General features: G+C 40.9%; 1 protein-coding gene across 1 annotated transcript in view; it reads left to right on the top strand.

Annotated features, from left to right (window-relative positions):
* igdcc4 (immunoglobulin superfamily, DCC subclass, member 4) overlaps nt 1-10,034 on the top strand; it is a 128,835-nt gene extending 118,801 nt beyond the window's left edge. The window contains exons 19-20 of the mRNA XM_067971416.1: nt 4,860-5,024; nt 7,936-10,034. Of these exons, the coding sequence (XP_067827517.1) occupies nt 4,860-5,024; nt 7,936-8,625 (855 nt within the window). The 3' untranslated portion in view covers nt 8,626-10,034. The remainder of the gene's footprint in view (nt 1-4,859; nt 5,025-7,935) is intronic.
* The last annotated feature ends 5,893 nt before the right edge of the window (nt 10,035-15,927 follow it).

Raw genomic sequence — 15,927 nt, 5'->3', positions numbered from 1 at the left:
CACTCCATAAGATCGCAGTGTGCGTCTGTTTTTATCAGAGAAGAGAGGACATTGCTGAGGAATTGATTATTTTCCTTTTTCTTTTGTTTCACCTATCTCCCATATAACATGAAGAGTTAGCTCAGGAAACTAAAATGGAGAATCAAGAGAACAACACTTTTAAAGATTTTTTACACCATAATATTGCAGATGTAATCCTAATCCTCCCTGCCCATAAGGTATTAAAGGATCTTTTTCTATCCTCAATCCATCAGCACTCTGGTGATGAAATTGTCCTGTCTTTCTCTTCTAAGAAAATGTTTGCTTTCATTTACCAATTGTTTTATGCCCATAGGTATGCCACCCTTGACCTTCAAACTTTGCTGAAAATGCAACAAGTTACTTTTCGTCATGCATCTCAAAATTTGTAACTTTGCTCCAAGCATAACATGAGCCCCTACCCCATGTACTTGCTATTAGTTCATGCACTGTATATTTCTGGTCTATTTCTAGACACACAGGCAAACTTGCTAGAGATTCCCTTCACTGGTAAGACCTCCTTCAATGAGCAGGTGGATGTTATGTCGGTGGCTTGTAAGAAACACAAACAAAACCTTGAAACCATTCTACACATGGTACGACAAGATATGCTTCACTCCAAAGAGTCAGGATACTCAGCAGCCCCACTCCTTATTTTATGCTGAGTCTACTCCCACCAGGTAATAGCTAGAATGAGACTTTCTAATGTGACTCCTGCACCATCATCCTGGCAGTGGATGCACTCTTCATTTTGCAAGGGAACTCTAGGGAGCCAGTTAGAGCTGTGGAATAGGGGAGGATCATCCTGTTAATCTCTGAGCCATAGAAACTATCCACCTGGGTGACCTTTTAAAATGAGTCAAGATTCCTAAACTCAGGATCTTAGACGTGAATAATTCTTTCAGAAGGCAGTAAGGGAGAGTGTATAAAACATGACCGGACAGATGGTCTGAGAAAGCAGGGCAAAGACCAAGGGAAGTCTAGATTAAACTGCATTTATTTCAATGCAAGAAGTCTGATGGGCAAGGCAGATGAACTCAGGGCATGAATGGGTACATGGGACTGGGATGTTATAGCTATTACTGAAACATGGCTAAGGGAGGGGCAGGACTGGCAGCTCAATGTTCCAGGGTACAGATGCTATAGGAAAGATAGAGCAAGAGGTAAGAGAGGAGGGGGAGTTGCGTTCTTGATTAGGGAGAACATCACGGCAGTAGTGAGAGGGGATATATCCGAGGGTTCACCCACTGAGTCTATATGGGTAGAACTGAAAAATAAGAAGGGAGAGATAACTTTGATAGGATTGTACTACAGACCCCCAAATAGTCAACGGGAAATTGAGGAGCAAATACGTAAGGAGATTACAGACAGCTGCAAGAAAAATAGTAGGGGACAGCTGCAAGAAAAATAGTAGGGGACTTTAACTTTCCCAACATTGACTGGGACAGCCATAGCATTAGGGGCTTGGATGGAGAGAAATTTGTTGAGTGTATTCAGGAGGAATTTCTCATTCAGTATGTGGATGGCCCGACTAGAGAGGGGGCAAAACTTGACCTCCTCTTGGGAAATAAGGAAGGGCAGGTGACAGAAGTGTTAGTGAGGGATCACTTTGGGACCAGTGATCATAATTCCATTAGTTTTAAGATAGCTATGGAGAATGATAGGTCTGGCCCAAAAGTTAAAATTCTAAATTGGGGAAAGGCCAATTTTGATGGTATTAGACAGGAACTTTCAGAAGTTGATAGGGAGAGTCTGTTGGCAGGCAAAGGGACGTCTGGTAAGTGGGAGGCTTTCAAAAGTGTGTTAACCAGGGTTCAGGGTAAGCACATTCCTTATAAAGTGAAGGGCAAGGCTGGTAGAAGTAGGGAACCTTGGATGACTCGGGAGATTGAGGACCTAGTCAAAAAGAAGAAGGAGGCATATGACATGCATAGGCAGCTGGGATCAAGTGGATCCCTTGAAGAGTATAGAGATTGCCGGAGTAGAGTTAAGAGAGAAATCAGGAGGGCAAAAAGGGGACATGAGATTGCTTTGGCAGATAAGGCAAAGGAGAATCCAAAGAGCTTCTACAAATACATAAAGGGCAAAAGAGTAACAAGGTCATCTATGTGCGGAACCACAAGAGATGGGTGAGATCCTAAATGAATATTTCACATCAGTATTTACGGTTGAGAAAGGCATGGATGTTAGGGAACTTGGGGAAATAAATAGTGATGTCTTGAGGAGTGTACATATTACAGAGAGGGAGGTGCTGGAAGTCTTAACGCGCATCAAGGTAGATAAATCTCCGGGACCTGATGAAATGTATCCCAGGACGTTATGGGAGGTTAGGGAGGAAATTGCGGGTCCCCTAGCAGAGATATTTGAATCATCGACAGCTACAGGTGAGGTGCCTGAAGATTGGAGGGTAGCAAATGTTGTGCCTTTGTTTAAGAAGGGCGGCAGGGAAAAGCCTGGGAACTACAGACCAGTGAGCCTGACATCTGTAGTGGGTAAGTTGTTAGAGGGTATTCTGAGGGACAGGATCTACAGGCATTTGGAGAGGCAGGGACTGATCAGGAACAGTCAGCATGGTTTTGTGAGTGGAAAATCATGTCTCACGAATTTGATTGAGTTTTTTGAAGGGTAACCAAGAAGATAGATGAGGGCTGTGCAGTAGACGTGGTCTACATGGACTTTAGCAAAGCCTTTGACAAGGTACCGCATGGTAGGTTGTTACATAAGGTTAAATCTCACGGGATCCAAGGTGAGGTAGCCAATTGGATACAAAATTGGATTGACGACAGAAGACAGAGGGTGCTTGTAGAGGGTTGTTTTTCAAACTGGAGGCCTGTGACCAGCGGTGTGCCTCAGGGATCGGTGCTGGGTCCGCTGTTATTTGTTATTTATATTAATGATTTGGATGAGAATTTAGGAGGCATGGTTAGTAAGTTTGCAGATGACACCAAGATTGGTGGCATTGTGGACAGTGAAGAAGGTTATCTAGGATTGCAACGGGATCTTGATAAATTGGGCCAGTGGGCCGATGAATGGCAGATGGAGATTAATTTAGATAAATGTGAGGTGATGCATTTTGGTAGATCGAATCGGGCCAGGACCTACTCCGTTAATGGTAGGGCGTTGGGGAGAGTTATAGAACAAAGAGATCTAGGAGTACAGGTTCATAGCTCCTTGAAAGTGGAGTCACAGGTGGATAGGGTGGTGAAGAAGGCATTCAGCATGCTTGGTTTCATTGGTCAGAACATTGAATACAGGAGTTGGGATGTCTTGTTGAAGTTGTACAAGACATTAGTAAGGCCACACTTGGAATACTGTGTACAGTTCTGGTCACCCTATTATAGAAAGGATATTATTAAACTAGAAAGGGTGCAGAAAAGATTTACTAGGATGCTACCAGGACTTGATGGTTTGACTTATAGGGAGAGGTTGGATAGACTGAGACTTTTTTCCCTGGAGAGTAGGAGGTTTAGGGGTGATCTTATAGAAGTCTATAAAATAATGAGGGGCATAGATAAGGTCGATAGTCAAAATCTTTCCCCAAAGGTAGGGGAGTCTATAACGAGGGGGCATAGATTTAAGGTGAGAGGGGAGAGATACAAAAGGGTCCAGAGGGGCAATTTTTTCACTCAAAGGGTGGTGAGTGTCTGGAACGAGCTGCCAGAGGCAGTAGTAGAGGCGGGTACAATTTTGTCTTTTAAAAAGCATTTGGACAGTTACATGGGTAAGATGGGTATAGAGGGATATGGGCCAAGTGCAGGCAATTGGGACTAGCTTAGTGGTATAAACTGGGCGACATGGACATGTTGGGCCGAAGGGCCTGTTTCCGTGTTGTAAACTTCTATGATTCTAAGAAATAGGTCCACCACAGAGCTTTTGCACAGAATGAACTTTTTTATATAATCATCCACCAGATCTTCCGCCTGCTCAACGAAGAGAGCCTTCCTAGTGAAAAGTATCTCCAGCAACATGGCTTGCATACCTGCCAGCAGTCTACGAACAGAAGAGAAGAGATTTTATTTCTCGGACCTTCTAGTCCCCATTCTTCCTTGGACCAAGAACTGCACCTTTTGAACAAACAAGATGGAGTAGGTCAAAAAACGTAGTGACACAAATTATTCAAGCAGCGTATTGAGGAGACTGGTTAGACTAAGTGGACCACAAGTACCTATTTGCATGTGTCTAAAAATACACACTTTCTTCCAGTTCTATGTCCAAGGAAAAGTCTACCAGGACACTTGCTTTCAAACTTAGAGTAGTACCCAGGCTATTCTAAACAACAACTTGCATTTATATGGTGCCTTTAACGTAGAAAAATGTTCCAAGGTGGTTCACGGAGACATAAGGAACAAACGCAAAATGCTTAAGTTTCAGAATCTGCCCTTATTTGGTTGTCAGAGTTTCCAGTTAACAGTCTGCAAGATCTGCATATTGCAATTTCTCACAGATTTTTAGAGAACTGATTTTTTTTTTAGTACTTAAGGAAAATTTCGACTGATACCTTCTCGGGACCTCACATTTGTAGGTGCTCAGTTTTCATAGTTTAGGATACTTTTCCTTTAATAAAATTGAAGAACAGTTTTTATTTGGTAAGAGAAAAAACGAATATAGGAAAATTTGAAAGTCCTTGTCAAGGGAAACGGGGATATAAGAACATCTAATATGTCACCAGGTAAATTTTTAACTTAAATTTAACATGAGGAATTTACAGTTACTAGAGATGCAATTTTTCAGAATCTTTCGTGGATTTTTCTTTTTAGTTATTTAATTTTTGGTGAGTGGTGAATTTTTTTTCTTCTCTCTCCCCCCTCCACCTTCCCCCCTCCACCCTACCCTCCAAAAAGCCTGCCTGGAATGGCTCTGTTCATCAGAAGTGGGCAAATGATGCAATTTGCTATAGCAGTGCAATCCTACCAGATTCAGCCTGCAAGATTAATGGAGCACTGAGGCTTAACCCTGGTACCAGTGAAGATGACCTACAAGGAAACTTTGTTTTTGACAGTATTATGGTATGTAATTGATTATTCCTAACTCAGCTCCTTATTGTTTTCTTCAGAAAAGGTCATTTCAACAAGTATCTTGAAAGCAAGTAGTTGTCATGGTAAAAATGTAGAAACCGTTCCAGGGTGGGAAATAGAGCAGGCTTGAGGTTGTGGAGTTGAGTTGATTATGCTCCTCGGATTGGCCTAAAGTCAGACCAGTTGACTAAATGGAAATGCACCAAAGGGACAAGTACTATTCATCTCCTCCCCCTCCCCCTTCCCTCCCCCGCCCCCCTGCATACTGGTCACACTGTGCTGCTGTGACCAAAGAGATGTCATCTGTAGAAAACAACTAAGCATATTTGAATAGTGGAAATAATTAAATCCCTTTTATCTTGAGCTATGATTGAAGAGTTCTAGATGTCAGTTTCTGCATATATGTATACACCTTGTTTGTTGGACAAAAATGCATCAGTGTTGTGGTGTTTCTTTTTTAAAAAACCAATGGAAGGTGCTTCTGTTGTGTTCTAGTGGAAAAGGTATCTGCTGACTCATAACTGAACCTCCTGCAGATAGCTCTTGAATCAAAAGAACTAAAGATTAGCACTTGTAGGAAATGGAAAGGGAAAGATAGGTCACTTAGGTGTACTGATTGTAGAAAGCAGGTGTCTTTCAATTTTCTCAGTTGGAAAGGCAAATTTAGCCATGTCCTTATAAGATTCAAGGTTGTGACATCATATATTTCGATCCTGTGCTTTGAGCATGCCACCCCAACCTTGAAATCTGTGTCTTAAAAGTGCACCTTTTTTTTCTTGCACTACACCCATAGTTTGTTTTTTTAACTGCATAAAATTCAAGCTTAGATTGCTTTCCTCCATTAAACCAAAAATATGACCCTTTGTTTTCTTCCATGGTATGTGCTATTATTGAAAGAATAATTACTATACTTAAAAGTTAAACAGTGGACCTTTAGGCCATCTTTGGCTATTTAAGAAGCCTTGAAGGATTGCATGTTTGCTACCCCTATAAAAGCAAAGTGGGATGCATAATGTTCCAATGCACTTGTATCCATTGACAGCAGAGAATCCTGCAATAAACATTGACTGTAACAGGAGCATAAAGTTAAAAGTTCTGGGATTGAATTTCCGCGGGGTTCCCCATATCACCTGCTGTAACTTTGGTGGAAGATCCGCAAAAACGTTACTAACAACTTTTATGCAATTTCTTCAGGGTTTCTGCTGAAGTTACAGCATATGATCGGGAGAACCTCCCTGGAAATTAATGGCATCTGTACTTTATGGGAGTGAATACAATGTGCTTTAGATAGTAACATTTTATAACTCAGGAACAGGAATAGGCCATTCAGCCCCTCAAGCCTGTTCTACCATTCAGTTTGATCATGGCTGATCTGTTCTTCAACTCCATTTACCTGCCTCTTCTCCATGTCCCTTGATACTTTTACCTAACACAAATCTATTGATGTCAATCGTGAAAAGTTCAATTGACCCAGCACCCACAGCCTTTTGGGGTGGGAGATCCAGATTTTCACTACCCATTGTGTGAAAACATGCCCTCATGTTTTGGATTCTCCCATCAAAGGAAATAGTTTCACTGTATCTACCCAACCAATTACTAACCCATGCCACAAGGTTACCTCCAATTCCGTGTGCTTTCATTTTTGCTGATCATCTTGTGCAGAACCTTATCAAATGCATTCTAGAAGTCCATGGAGACATTTTCCATTGACAATCCCTTATCTACCATTTGCAAAAAAAAATCAACTAGATTAGTCAGACATAACCTACGGTTCACAAATCCATGCTGACTCCTCGCTGATCAGCTCATACTTGTCCAAGTGCTCAGTCACTCAGTCTCTAATAGATTCCAGAGACCTCCCCACAGCTCACATTAAACTGACGGGTCTGTAATTATCTGTATTCTCCCTCCTTTTTACTGGCACCAAAATGTTTAACATTTCCATTGGTGAGTATTAAAAGAAATAGGTCAGGAAATTGCAGATGCGTTAGTTTCCAAAGCGCTCTAGATTCAGGAATTTATCTTTGGATTAGAAAATTGTAAATGTCATTCCTATTTAAGGAGGGAGGGAGAGAGAATCCAGAATGAAAAAGACATACCAGATAGATAGTCTTTTATATTTTGCTTGTTTCAATATCAAAGCTTTGAGATGCACTTAATTAGATGTAGCACTGAAAATTTATAAAACACAGAAGCTGTACGACGAAGCCTGTATACGTTTTGTCAAAACCTCACTCATGGATGAAAGTCTTGAGTGCTGCATATTTGTGACAGTAGTATAAAATTGATCTGGCATTTTCAGAGGTGATTGGGCATTTGGGTTTCTCTGGCAAATTCCCAGTTGCATAATGTTAACACAGTGATTATAGATATTTAGGTTTTTTGGTGAAATGACATGGAAGCGTGTAGCATGCTTGGGAAGAACAGGGATTTTGGACCTATGGTTCCCAAAGCTTTCCACCACTGGGATTTTCCTCACCTATTGTCTGGGCCTGTTGGAGACTGAGATCAAGATTGCTATGATTAGTCAACAAATCCATTATCGTTGTATTAGGATGTTAGAAGGCAAACTAAATGGACCTTGGCCTTTATTCGTGTAGCAATTCCTATGCTTCTTATGAAGCTAAACTCAATTTAGCTTGTTTGTCATATAAGTAGGGAAAGTGATTTATTGTCACTCAGAAGTGGCATTTTCATTGCTTGTGGGACTTGAGCAGCAATGATACAATAATGCAGTAACAATAGAAATTCAAGGAATTTGTTGCAGGTTGTCATGTTGTGCTGTGCCAAATCAATTATCCAGTTATAAGCCATGATGTTACCTGAATGAGTATCTGAATCTTTCACATAGCAATTGGAAGAATCCAAATAGTAAAGTGTTTTTTTAAAAATTCCCAAACAGGGTGCAGCAAGGAAGGAAAACCCTCCTTCGGGGATTAATCGTGTTGAAGCTGAGGTTATTGTTCATTCTGAATTATCAGCATCAGAAAGAAACTTCACTTGTGAGGACCAGGATTGGCAGAGTAAGGAAGATCTTCAGAGTAAGTCCATCTCTGCTTTATCCACTGAAGATCTTCAGAGTGAGTATATTCCTATGTTATCCGCTGAAGACTGGAAGAGTAAGGAGAACCTTGAGAGTGAGTGCACTGCTGTTGTACCAGCTGAAGACTGCAATGAAGAAGATCTTCAGAACAAGTGTATGCTTGCTTTGCTTGCTAAAGAGAGTCAGCCAGTTGAGATTTACCAGAATTCTTTGTCTCCTGTTGCAAATGAAGTGATGAATTGCATCGATGCAGGAAAGCACAGGGATGTCACTGAGACACATGACAACTCATTGTTACATTCTACAACTAAAAGTAGCAAAATGAAGACAGTTGAATCTCATGGGCTCACCAATGGCTTTCAGAGCAATGAGAGTTGGCAAAGCTCAGTTAATGGTTTCACTTTAAAAAACAGAAGCTTGGAATCGACATGTCTGAACAGCACAGATAGATGCCAGCCTTTGCTCTCAGGCGAGGAAGCCACTGCCCATCAATTCATTGCCTCTAGTATCACTACTACCTCAGCATCTGAGAAAGACTTATGTCCATAATCGTTAACACACTACCGACTTTCCCAAATACTGGGGTGAAGCCTGCAATTACACACTCTACGAGTGCCTATTACCACAACTACCAAGGATCCTTTCACACCACTGGGTCAATATAGAGCCCGAGATCAGTTACCAGGTTCCTGTGCCTAGTATTTTAGGTACATGCTCCTCTGTGATGGAATGATCTCTTTTTATTTTCTGAGAGGACGTTCTCTTATTTAATGTTATAAAGTGAAACAGTGCGTGTTTTAGAATAGCAATTATAATACTTTCACCTTTCTCCAATACAACAGAACTACCTCATGTCTGTTTAAAATATTGAGTGGTATTGTACTCCATTAGTTTTGTAGCTTGTTTTTATAGTCATTTTTCTTTTCATTATCTTTGCACAGGTTTCAAAATGACCTCTTTGTGTTCCAATTGGAAAATACTTAAACAACCAGTGCTGATGAAACACTAGAAACAAAAATAAATTTAAGAAACAGATACACATGCACCTTTTCAGCCATGCCTCACTGTATCTGTCAAACTCTAGATAAATCAGATGTTGGGTAACTTTGAGAGAGATTTTAGATGTACACGTAATGAATGTGAAATATGAAATTATTTTCAAGGATAGTGTGCCAAATTGCAAGTAATGCTAGTGTTTTATCATTCTAACAGATCGGTGAATTTGGATTGAAAATGTGTTTTTATCTCGTGGGCTGCATTGTAGCCTATGAGTCCTTGACATTTCACTGGGAATTTCCTCGGGGTTTCACCCAATCGGCTGCCGTAAGTTCGGCAGAAACTCCAGAAAAACTGCATAAATTGAGTTTCTACCGATGTTACAGCAGTCGATCAGGAGAACCCCCAAAGAAATTCCTGGTGATCTCTATTTAACTTATAAAAGAAAACAAAGTTTCTGCAGGAAGCCAGATGGGCTTGGGGGGAAAATACTTTGGACATCACTGTTTTAAATCTGAAGCTTAAGCCTTACTTTGAACCCACCACCATCCCTTATCTGCAAATTGAAGATTAAGCCTTATCAGGTCCCACTGGCACATCCTTATGTGCAATTGGAAACAATTCTCCACTACAAAACAGATGATACTTTATTGCACAAAAATAAGCAACTTTCATTTGTGTTTACAATTTTGGGATTGAAGACAGGTAAATTAAGGCATATTTAATGAATTTCAAAAGTGCATCAACTACTGTTACTTGATTTTAGGAACACTGTCCATACTAACAGTTTTGCTGACTGTACATTTTCACTATCGACCATCTATTCATATATATATTAAAATCGTTGTGTATACCACGTACTTTCTTCCGATCACACTTTGATGCTAACCCTATCGTTATAAAACAGTATATTTTTTGACTCGCTGAGCAACGCTGCAGGAAATCTGCTAGTTTATTTAAAATCTTTCCACACAACTTAATATATTTGGTTTATTGTTTTATGCTAGTTTACAATAATATTTGACACTTTTTGCTCAATCTTCTCTTCCCCCCCGAAATTGCCAGTGATTTGGCATCTTGCAGAACTGCCTACTTGTAACGTGTGAGTAAACATTATCAGCAGGCTAGTCAGGGTATACGCATCCAAGCAGAATCCTATCTTCACCCAATGTCCGTGTATGCACACATATCAACAGAAATCAATGGATAGTAATCAGGAGCAAGAACCATGGTTTAATTCTTAATCCTCCTCCCTAACCTCAAGGGTATAGAGACGAGTTGAAGCATCTCCACCACCACTTGACTAAGACCAACTAACTCAGCATTGATGAATGATCAAATAACTTAGTCCCATACCAGTTGTTGTATTTATCAATGGAGACAACAGATAGCCAATCTTTGAACTTTGTAACAGAAGTGTGACTGGTTTATTTAATAGCTTTTGATTGCAGATGCAGTGCATTAATAGGTCCACCTCATATAACAGTTATTATAGTTCAATTAAAATTTAAGAAGAACTTTTGATCAATTTTTAACTCTGAAGGAGATGAAAGGAAAAATGTATATTTATTTTGTAAAAATGTTTTTCTTTTCCCCATCAGTAGAGTCCCCATAAAATACACCACCCCTTGACAGCAAAGAGGAAACTTATTGTCTGGCCTTTTCCTAATGCTGTATAACGGTAGCTGACAAGAACGCCCAATCTATTTCTGTGATTCTGCCTTCCTCCACTTGCTGCCTCCTCATGATGGCATGACTGTGATTGGTTCTATATATGACTTATTATATGCATGAACCTGCATCATGCAAATTTGCCACAGTACATTGCTCCATAAAGCAGGCCTTTTAGTGGAAATGTATAGTTGACACAATTGTCCAAGTGGTGTGGAACAAATTACATTTGCCTGCATGTTTGTATGCAAAACAGAGTTTTGGTTCTGTTTTGGTAGAATCTACTAATGCTTCTAATTGCCTCTAAGATTTCTGCTATACGCTATGTTAATGTCAAACTAGTAAACAGCAACTTTTCAATAATCATTCTAGATAATGTTCATAGAACCATAGAAAAGATACAGCACAGAAGGGGGCCATTCGGCCCATCGTGTCCGCGCCGGCTCGAAGAACAACCAGGTGCCCATTCTAATCCCACCTTCCAGCACCAGATAATGTTCAAAATCAGTGAATATAAAATATACTGTACAGCTAGTTATTGTGCTTTAAAGAATGCATGTTGGACATTGAAAATGTCCAAAGTCTGCAGTTTTTGCCCACTAGTACTGCAACTGTAAGCTTACCCTTGAAACCATCTTGATTCGCATTTAGATCGAATGTTTTCCATCACACGCTGATTTCACTTAATTTCCTTGCATGTGTCACAACTGTGATTTTTCAGCATCTTGATTTTTCCTACTTGAAAGAGACCAGCCCACCTAGCTGGAGAGATTATTGGGTACCAATGCTGCTTCTCTGGTAATCAAGAATCAATCTGGTGAGACAACTTTTTTTTTGTATGTCCATTGTTAAATGTTTTGAGATTAGGGTGGCGTGTTGGTTTATAAAAATTCAGTGAACAAGATAGCGGGACCTGTTTCATGTCTAGCTAGTACCAGTCCTGAGAATCAGTAGGTAGTGGACACTTAACTTGTAACTATTTGAGAACTGCAATATTATTTTGACAATTAATTGTAAAAAATAAAACCTATGAGACAGTGAGGGTAGAAATTAGTCCAGGTCTGTTTTCTTTCAGATCAGTAGAAATTGGCGAGCTGCTGGTGCGGAATGCGCTTCCACTGGCAGCTTGCTCCATAGGAGAAACTAATTGTGGGCCACCTGCTTTACCACAGTGGCTCTCGGGTAAGTCCCGGGATTGGGGGTGGGGGTTGGAGCAGGCTAAGGGAGATTGATTGTGGATTCGGTGGAGTGCTCCTGAGAAAAATAAATTTCAAAAACTTATCTTTGGTTGGCAGCCACAAAGGCCACTGAAGAATCCTGAACGGGACAGGCCCAATGCCTGACCCGCTCATGAGGTGACCAATTTGTGAAAGGGATCCTTTGACAAGTGTTGGTCTCCTAATTTACATATTCAAGGGGCCTTGCACTTGTTTTAGGTGTCTGCCCGGGTCGCCTAAAAAATGGGCCCCACAAATTTAGCAGCTGGGACCAATGCCTGTGCAGATTGGGCCCAGGTCGCCTCACTGCTAAATTGATATACTTTGTGCCCATTTTAGGCCTGAAAAATGGGCACAGCACATACCAATTTCTACCCCATGGATTTTTAGTGGGGCCCTGTTATATATTAGGACTCAGCAGTGCCAGGGCTTGAGTACAGTAATAGGGATCCCATGTGTCTAGGATTATTCCAAGTAAAAACAGATTTTGTAATCTTCTCATAGTTACTTTTATGTTGGTCTTTTAAGCCAGATTCAAGGAGCCAGGTCACAGACCTAGGTAAAACTGTATCTACAAAACTGGATTTAACAACATGGATGCTGGACTCCCAGAATCCGACTTATAAGGCCGTACTCTATGTCCTGTGATAATTAAGTGTGTATTTGGTAACAAAAATTAATTTGCAGCAACTGGAAAGGCCTTTAGTCCTCTAAGCACTGGCAAAGCATTCTTGCAACAAAGATTTCTTCTTAGTTCATACTGAATGGACAAACGCTTGTTACAAACTGCAAAATGATATTAGGACAGATTCAGTATTGTTTACCACGTGTGTAGCTGCCCTGATTATATCACATCTTTCTGGCTGATCTGCTTAGTTTATAAAGTGGGCTGGAGCCTTTACCTCAGACCACATAGTTAAGTTGAAGCTGTTTCCTGAATTTTGTTTCACGGTTTGAGGTATTGTACGTGATCATTACCTATGAAGATATCTAATACAGAGACTCAGTACTACAAAAAGCTTATTGTACTGATTTATCAAAAACATTTTTGCGCCGCACCATTGCATGCAGTTAAGATGCCCTCTAGCTCATTTTGTAAGAAAAAAGATCCCTTTTCCTTATAGAAAACTGATAATTTCTTGGACTGCATTTTCTTAGCGTGACTATTAAATTAATATTTCATTTTTAAACTTATTTTAAGTATTTATGTAACCACTTTGATTAACTTTATTTTGACCATGCAGGGATATAGTCATAGAAAACCTTGCTTATGTTTTGAGGATTGGATTGAGATAGTGTGGTCTTAGAAAAACCTATTTAGAAACCATTTCGGTTCAATGTTAGTAGTGTTAAGTTACAGTAATAAAATTCGGTAGTTGTCACCAGTTTTGACTTTGCTCTTTATACTCCATTTAAAGTATGATTTTTTTTAAATCAGAGGGTCACCTGTCCCTTGAGAGACTTTTCATTCAGTTGTTTATGAGAAAAGGAAAAATCTGAGATGGTCACTCACCCTGTTACAATTCAAGGTATTTCCCCCAAGCAAGAAAAGGCGTTAATTGTGTTCTTTTGCCAGGACGTTGGAATGTAGATTTTTCAATCGGCTGTGTGTAAATCGCATCTGCTGCACATGTAGTGTGCTGACCCAGTGGGAAATTCTACGATCAACCTAAATGTAATATGAGAGGAAATTTCCAAGCATCTTGGGATTTTGCTCATTGAGGAGTGGGATATGGTGTGTTGCTGCAGAATTTAAATTTCTTGTGAAAATATTTCTGGAACGAGTGGAGAAGCCAAAAGAGCGGCCTGGTTCTCCAATGAGGTGGTAGAAATTCTTAAGGAAATGAGACAGAGGGAGGTGATCCTTCTTTGGCAGTGAGCACCAGAGGCCCCCAGGAGGAGCATCCAGGGGAATAGGAGGAAGCTACAACCAGCATTAATGCCTCCTCCACACCACTGTGCATATGGAAGAGTGCAAGAAAAATTCAGTGACCTTACTAGGGCAGCCAAGGTTGGAAAACCTACCATCTGACCTTGCATTTATATTGTATAAAGTTGTATGGCACTTAGAATTATCTCCCCCTCACACTTAACGAACTTTAAAACCTTACTATGAATGTCCATAAGACAGAGGGCTGCCTTTTATGCTCCAGTCCTTCACCTGGAAGTGTTCCTTCACTCATGTCCTTACAAGCATTCAGCACAAAAGAATCTTCCCATCTAATGCACCTGATATTGCATGTAGATGTCGTCACACCTAACATGGGGTGCATCCTGATTCTCCAGTTTTACAGCATCATCACAACAATTGCATCTTCTCATTTCTTTTACTCTCCTTGCAGGATAAGACCAGACTATAACAACCATGAGTGACCAATGACAGGTGGCAGAACACCAAACTTTAGAGTGCTAAGACTGTATGAGGAAGATACCCTCGCAATTGTTGGAAGGGAGGCCATTGAGTATGCTGAAGATAGGGAAGTAGGAGAGCAGCTGCTAGCTCTTCCTTCTCATCCTATTTTCATATACATCTAATGCCGGAAAGCACTACTAAAAGCATAATGAGAAAGCTGCTCAACAGGACACTATAGTAACCTGTTTTCTCTCTAGATGAGCCAGATGACAGTAAGCTTGGCTCCAGGACATTTGGCTATGTCACCATTTCACATCACATACTATCACTCTCTCTTTCCCTCCCTCCCAAGCACCAGGAGGGATACATCCATTCTGGGAGATAGTGTGTTAGGGGAGGAGTGCACTGGGTGAGATACACAAAACGAATGATCATGACAAACTGATAGTGCCACAGGAGGGGGAGGCGTTTGTTGTCAAGGGGGCCAGCTTGTGATGCATCTCAGGTAATGCGACTATAGATCTGTATCTCATGGGTCCTGTTTATAAAAGGATGCTTTCAGAGTATCTAGTATATATGCAGGAATTGGGGCCCTTGCCACATGTGCTGCAGATGGCAGCTTGGTCGGAGGAATGCATGTGTACAACAATGTAGGAAGATTTCACAACATGCAGTGCAGTTGTGGCCGCTGCAGAGATACCTGCAGTTGTGCCACCCTTGCCAGAGGCCTAAGGGCAATCAGATGCTCAGACTGTAACCATAGAAGCCTGAGGTGCCAGATTGGAATTCGCTATTTCTTCTGGCCTCAACAAAATTGGTTATCATTTCTAGATAACAGAGAGAGAGCTTCACTGACCTCATTGGGGCCATTCCATCAGTGGTCACGATGAAGTAATGCCCAGTGGCATGGCTAGATTGGATGTTGACGTTGTCTCTCGGGGCATCTGGACCCTTCTCCAAGCCCTCTCCGATGCTTGCATAGGTGACAAGAAAGCATGCAAATCAGGCAGCTTCCATAGTTCCAGAAGTGGTCCATGTCAGGAATCAGCTGCCAGGAGGCAAGGACCACTTCAAAGCCAAAAGGCTGCTATTAACTCACAGAGGTAGCATCTCAAAGAAAGATTGGACTAGGATTTAGAGCACCTGAAGCACTGCTTCAACATGTCACTAGTGTGCTTGATGATTACTCTTGCTGAATACACCTTATTATAGATGTGTTCAGGATTTGTCTTGGATACTGCAGAGATGTTAAGAGCCATGACACCAGAGGATAGCCTGATTGCCCAGGGGCTACCCTGAGTCTAGCTTTTCTGCATTGAATATTGGTAATATGAACTGCCTTGATTTGCTTAATGTGGTGTTCATGGTTGCAAATAAGCTGAACATTCAGTGTTGAATTCTTTCGTATTCCTGCAGGTTATGCCATTTTGCAAAAGTCATGTGATGCAATCTGTAACCCCATGTCCTTCAGGAAGCCTGGCACTCTGTAAAATTGCACAGCCCCCTCATGCTGATGTCCGATGTCTTGGGGAATGTTATTAACTGGGCAGTTCAAACGAGCAGTGCATGTGTGACTTGCTTCAAACATTGTGTGCTCCTGATTGGCTTATATTT

The sequence above is a fragment of the Heptranchias perlo genome, chromosome 34 (assembly GCF_035084215.1).
Source record: "Heptranchias perlo isolate sHepPer1 chromosome 34, sHepPer1.hap1, whole genome shotgun sequence".
Taxonomy (NCBI): domain Eukaryota; kingdom Metazoa; phylum Chordata; class Chondrichthyes; order Hexanchiformes; family Hexanchidae; genus Heptranchias; species Heptranchias perlo.
This window is presented reverse-complemented; position numbering and strand designations above follow the sequence as displayed.